This window comes from Labrus bergylta, chromosome 18 (genome assembly GCF_963930695.1).
Source record: "Labrus bergylta chromosome 18, fLabBer1.1, whole genome shotgun sequence".
Lineage (NCBI taxonomy): Eukaryota > Metazoa > Chordata > Actinopteri > Labriformes > Labridae > Labrus > Labrus bergylta.
The window spans coordinates 16,740,743-16,747,292 of NC_089212.1; the positions used below are offsets into that span (position 1 = coordinate 16,740,743).

Genomic DNA, 6,550 nt, shown 5'->3' on the forward strand with positions numbered 1-6,550 from the left:
ATGTGTGCAAGCCTAGACATGGACAAGAACTGCAAATTAGCCATGGCTAGAAGTCCTATATATTACATCGGCTGCGCTTAAACAAGACAAAAAATTATGTATTTTTCCTGACAAAAAATAAATAAATACATTTAAAAGCAATTGATAGCAAAGGTGGTCATAGGGGCTCTGTGGCTGCTACAGTTTTCTTAAAGTATATTCAATTGGAAAATGATTTTGTGTCTATATTATTTAACCTTAATAAGCATATCTGGCTTCACATCAGGAGTAGTGGTAGCACAAAAACTGGTTTGTTTAGTCTCAATTCAATCGTACTCCAATTATAGGTCACCTTTTTGGTTATACTCAAAGTCAGAATCATCACTTCAGATTGTATTGACTCTCTGGCACTTGTATTATATTTTTACATCATTTGGCACCAACTTGTATTTGCCTGTCTTGAGTTCCTGGCGCTGTGGGTAAATACAGATGGCTTTGTTTGTGTTGGGGGTGTCTAACACTCCCATCATCCTCACCCATTCACTCTCATATGTCGCCCAACGAGAGCAGAGATGGACATCCCTGTCAGGTAGAATGACAGAGCGAAGAATGAGTAATGCAAAAATAAAAATAAGCTGATGAACTGTCATGAACAGAAAAAAAACATCAAAGGTAGCAATTGCGAGACTGACCGAATTGTCTGTGTGAACATTCCTTCTGTGTATGGTTTCCTACTTGCTGAGATCAAATGTTGCCTTTTATAAAATTTTTAAATGTCCATGTACGTGTATGTGAAAAAATGTGTAAAAGGCCAAGGCCAGTGGGTCTCTCTGTACCGGATAGACAGAGCCTTAAGGGTTCTGCTGCCATGTGTGGCAGATCTGTCTAGCAAGTCTAGAACTGGCATCATGCCCAGGATGGCTCTGGACCCTGTCTACAACATGTCAGACTTGACCTAAACATCAGTGAGTAACAGATTGGCATACCTTTATGCCTAAACATCCATTTTAATTACTTTGACAGTGACAGCTGGCACATGTGTTTAACATTCTAAGAAGACTGGAAAAAGGGATGTATAGACATGAGTGCAGGTTGAAAATAAATCCTTATCCTTATCCTTATTTTAATGTTTAAGCTGTAAGAAGTGATCTGAAAAAATCCTTGATCGTGTCTATTTAAAAAGATAACAAACAACTCGCTTCATTGACCTCAGATTAGTATTCAAATGCTTCATTGCGTTACCACCTAATCCATGTTTTGCGTGCTTGAGGATGCCACCGCTTCCAGCCTAATGAAGTTTGTGCTTTTTCGTTTCAAACCAGTGAGGCATTGCTGCCAAATGCAAATCACACACCAATCACAAAAGAGCACAATATGTTATGCAGAGAGCTATTGAGTGTGTTTCTTTGATATGTACAAATCCTTTTTAACAAGCAGGAAAGCGTCAAATGCAGCAAAACAATAGTCCATTATGTTACCAGTCTGAACTGATTTGATGTATAATTATAAGACACACTTCATGTTATTGTCTGGGAGGCTTATTTTTAGCTGAATGCCAAGCTTACTCAAGGAATTAAATTCTTATATATATATATATATATATATATATATATATATATATATATATATATATACAGGTAATGAGTTCTATGTGTTCTCTTTAAATACAAGGAACACTAATGATCATACAGCCTCCAAACAGCCAATTGGTCATCCTCTGTAACAGGAAGAAAACAGTAATCACCTTCTTTGAGTTGGTGTTTTTCAAAACTTTCCCTGTCTGAAGGAGAGAACACTTATGTAAACATCCGTCATGTTTTACAGACAGACTGATGAAAACGGTCCAATGATTCACAGGCAGCACAGCAACGATGAGATGGATGGGCAAAAAATCATCCATTGAGAAGTCAATCTTAGAAACTCCAGGGACATTTGCCCGACTTCATTCTCAGTCACCATTACAGAGCAACTCAGGGCATTGGAATGAATTTCACATCAGTAAAATTAGCCATTAACTGTCTGAAAGGGCTGCTTTGTTGAGAAGTATATGGGGTGCTGGGGGAAAAGGTGAACTGCATGAGCAGCAGGTACTATGTATGAGGTAATGGGGTCATTGGGAAATGTTACAAATCAGACCCTCACTTATGCCAAGATATGAGACACAAAATGCATATTCTTGACCCAGTTTTAACTGTTGCCTACTCTTAAAGCTGTAGTTGGTTGGACAAAACAATGCAAGTATTGACAATAATCTTTTATCTACTCTTTAGATGTCCTTGTTGGAGCTTTTCTTTTTTTTTGCGTACCCTTTGTCTTTTGTGCCATATTGCAATGTTTTTTTATATTATTTGTTGCAAACATTTGAGTGATAGAGAGCCATTAAGCTAGCTGATCACACACTAAAAAGCTATATATTTCCTGTTTAAAGCTACTGTAGTATTTCATTTCTTCTATCGTCATTGAGTACATTACGGTAGAACTGGGACAAAAAGTGTATTGTTTTTTAATTCCTTATCTTATTCACCTAAAGATTGACTTTCTTTTTGTTTAAGCTATGGCTTTATTTTCTTGGGCCCATCTTATAACAAGTCCATTTTCTGGTCAAAGAGTAGACATAAAGCAGCCCTGAGTTAACACAACCTTATCCACAGGTGTGACAGTAAAATATCATCCAAGACGTTTGAGATACTTCGCTCAGCATGATGCTGACCCCAGCAAGGATAAGTAAATGTCCAGTGAGTGTAATCTAGTTAAAGGCTCATCAGACAGTCAAACAGTGGCCATCACAGGATTGAACAATGATCGTAAAAACAGTACAATTAAGTCATGGTCATGGCCTGTCTAATGTGAATGATTATGATCCTCATGATTATTCCACCCACAAACATTTTGCACACCTATGGATTGAATAATGCTGACACCTTTGTTAAAACTGAAACCTCTATTTCGATATTGACAGAAAAAAAATGTATTCAGAGGCGGCTCCATGCTTGAAAGCTTTCCTATTTAGAGACCCTTGATTTTAAAAGATTTTGGCTAAGTCTGGCCTGCAGAATAGCCATTGGCTGCACAGATAAAGCTCTGGACCATTTAATAGCTGTTGCACAGAAAATGGCAAAGTGGAAACCTTATGAGCGGCTCGACACTGAGAGAGGAGAAACAGCAAACCAGATCAGCTCCTAATGAAAACAAATTATGTCTCTGAAACAGATGCACAATAACACTTGGTCTCTATGAAACCAAATCAATTTACATATTATGATATAATTTAAATGCTTCTTTTAAATGATGTTGTAATTTTCTAAATAAATGTTGCACTAGATTCAGACACAATATTGAATAAAAGTACAGTATATCCAAGTCAGACAGACTTACTAAAAGCCTTTAGTTTTAAAAGGTGCAGGAAAGGGTTAAGGTAAACAACAAGCAATTATAGTATGACAACACACATTGTAAGACCCATTCACGGTATAAATAATTATTAATTCTACAGGTAATGGTAAAACAATGCCTTTATGCATTGCTTCTTGATTAACAGTATTAAAGTGTGTAAAAAGTCTAAAATTGTTCAAACACGTCACGGATTCCTGACCATCCACGCCCATGAAATAAACAGGAAACTTCAAAGTAAAGTTCAACACATTTAAAGTGTCTCACCTGCGCAGCCATGAAGGACAGATCCATACTGTTGCGCCGTTCCAGCCAAGGCACTCAATGAAATATGCAAACGTGCGTAGTTTTCCCTCTTATTCCACGATGGAGCATTTGCCTGCTTGTTTCTGTTTTTGTTTGTCGTTTTTTTTTTGTTTTTTTTTTATCCACTGGCTATTTAAGTTGGCGGACTTCACGTGGGCAGCATGTCGAAGATGAAGGATGAAAAGAAATTGAGGGAGGGGGGGGGAATGAAGAAAGATGTTACAGAGAGCAGTGAGAGAAGGCAGAGAAGCTGAGCAGACGGTGAGATGAAGATTTGCACCGAGAGTGAGAGAGGAGGAGGCTGTGGAGGAGGACTGTCACATATAACGAAGGAGGTGCAACTGCTCTCTCTCTCTCTCTCTTTCTCTCTCTCTCTCTCTGTGTGTGTGTGTGTGTGTGTGTGTGTGTGTGTGTGTGTGTTCCCTGCCCCCTTCCATCTTTGTTGCTTTTTCCTGCTTCTTTCTTTGTTTCTCTCTCCTTGTTTTTTCATATCCATTTATAACTCTTGAGATGTTGTCTACATTATTTTTAGGCACATACATGTTACATGTCTGTTTGTTTGTGCATCCATGTGTTTTTGAAACATTTTTATTTTGAGAGAGGTAAGCCCCTCTCTTGTTTTGTCATGAAATTGAAGACATGTTTAAATACATTTATTTTAATTTGGGAAAATATGCCCACATCCTGTTTGCTATAAATATTAGACGCTTTAGTTTGAAAATATGAATTGAGTAGCATAAGGAATAGAATATTTAGTGCGAGTGCCAATATAGTACAGTGTCAATAGAAAATATTACGAGTATTCTTTAAATTATTATAAAAAATGAATTTCAAATAACTCTCTGTATCCTGCATGAAACCAAAGGTTTACATAGATGTAAAAGCCAAAGTTCATGTTTTAATCTAAACCTCATCAAGTCATTTTCTTTTCTTCGAAGCCAAGCAAACTGCAACCATTTCATGAAGTCAACTGAATAACGCTAAATGACCTAACACTTTCAAAAATGGATATAGACTGTATATATAAACATATTTTTTTTTTTTTTTTGTTGGATCACTGATAACAGCACTTTAGGCAAAACCAGTTTGTACGAGTAGGTCAGTGTCGAATGTGCAAGGGTCAAAGAGGCAATCATTGTTCATCGTGGTTGCCACCTATTAATCCATCATTTGATTGTGTCTGTTGAAAAAACAAAGTTCTGTATATTCATATTTGACAAACAGTTACTAGGTAAGTGTCAGATAATCCTCATACAGCACAGCATCAAAGATAACTATATGTTTGTTTTTTTTGTGGTTGGAAGTTTTACGTTCCAACATTATGTTGGCCTCATGCACACATCCAGGTTCATTAACACATGGGTTTCCTAGTTGTCTTTTGGATAACTTGACTGACCTGCACAGACCCCTGATACTACGCAGGTTGAACAATCTTGCAATGAATTGACACTGACTGTGAGAGAGTCGTTTGGGAACAAATCCTGAAGCCATGATGTAAAATCATCTGCCCAGTCTACCCAGAAAGAACTGAGGATGTCATAGCAGAATATTAAAGGACTTGTTTTGATATTCATGGGTGTCATGTTTGGATGTCCATATATTAAGACCATGTAGTCTGACAACTTGTTGCTCAAGAGTCAGTCATGAAATTATTTTTAATCTATAGATGTGAGCACAGACACTTGACTCTTCATAGAGCCCTTACAAGCCCTCTTTGAAAACGTGGTGACCCAAATTAATGACATGTTTTTGAATTAACTAGGCCTGCAGAATGAAAGATTGCACTCTAATTCACTGGAGAGTCTCTTCAAAAAGCCAATTAACAAGCTTTACTTACAGTGTGCGGAGTGATTCATTTAAAAGTGACCAGGCCTCCTCTGTGAATACAGAAACACTACGGTTGAGAAACACTGAAGTCTACAAACAAAGCAGTTTCAAAGCACTCAATCATAGTAGTTAGAAAGCTTGCACTCAGATTTTCACATTTAAGGGATTATATTTCAGACTAAATTACTTTTTTATTTTTCTTTAAAGATATTTTTGGGCCATTTCTGCCTTTATTGGATAGGACAGCTGAAGAGGGACAGGAAACGTTGGGAGGAGAGTGGAGAATGAGGACAGACCCATGGCCGCTGTAAAGAAGACTATAGCCTCTGTACATGGGGCGCGCGACATAACCACTTGGCTATCAGCGCCCCAGACTTAGTTACTTTTTAATACTTAACCTGAAGCATTTGGAAACAGCTATCATGTTTGTCCTTAAAGCTGCAGGAAACACTGATGTGTCATCGCTCATGTTGACATCCTCAGATTCATCCCATCTTGTTTTTTTTGAAACTTTACCATAGCCTCTAACATGGAGGGGATAAAGCAGATCTCCTGGATCAGCAGCTTAGACATCATCCTCCAGTCTGCTTTCCTGCTGAGCAAGACAGTCACATCTTCCACTGAAACACTCAACATGGGAAATGTTACGTTCACAGCCTTACTTCCAGAATCTGAGACTACGTCTTTCAGTTGTTTTTATAAAATTACTTATGGCATTATATCTCTCTCAAACCACCTTCATACGACTACAGTCATCACCCTGGTTTGCCTTGCACACTAATACTGATATTAAAGAGACGGCAAAAACGACTACTTGTTGCATTATGTAGTCAAATGTTTCGGATTTCCTGTGGCTCATTGGTGGAGTTGGTCATCTTTTAAAAATCAAAACATCTGCTAAGGCTTATACGAAGCCCTGACAGTTAAGTGATCCCAGGTCTAACTTTAAAATTTCAAAATCACTTATAATTTAGTTCTTTGCACACTCAGGTTTATGATGATGATTTGTGTGTTTTCACCTATTAAGTGGCAGTGAAAGAGTTTGAAT

At 37.7% G+C, this 6,550-nt stretch overlaps 1 protein-coding gene across 1 annotated transcript in view; it reads right to left on the minus strand.

Moving 5' to 3' along the window:
• LOC109997973 (uncharacterized protein C14orf132) overlaps positions 1–3,983 on the minus strand; it is a 30,647-nt gene extending 26,664 nt beyond the window's left edge. The window contains exon 1 of the mRNA XM_020652665.2: positions 3,637–3,983. Coding sequence (XP_020508321.2) covers positions 3,637–3,663 — 27 coding nt within the window. The 5' untranslated portion in view covers positions 3,664–3,983. The remainder of the gene's footprint in view (positions 1–3,636) is intronic.
• Positions 3,984–6,550: the final 2,567 nt, after the last annotated feature.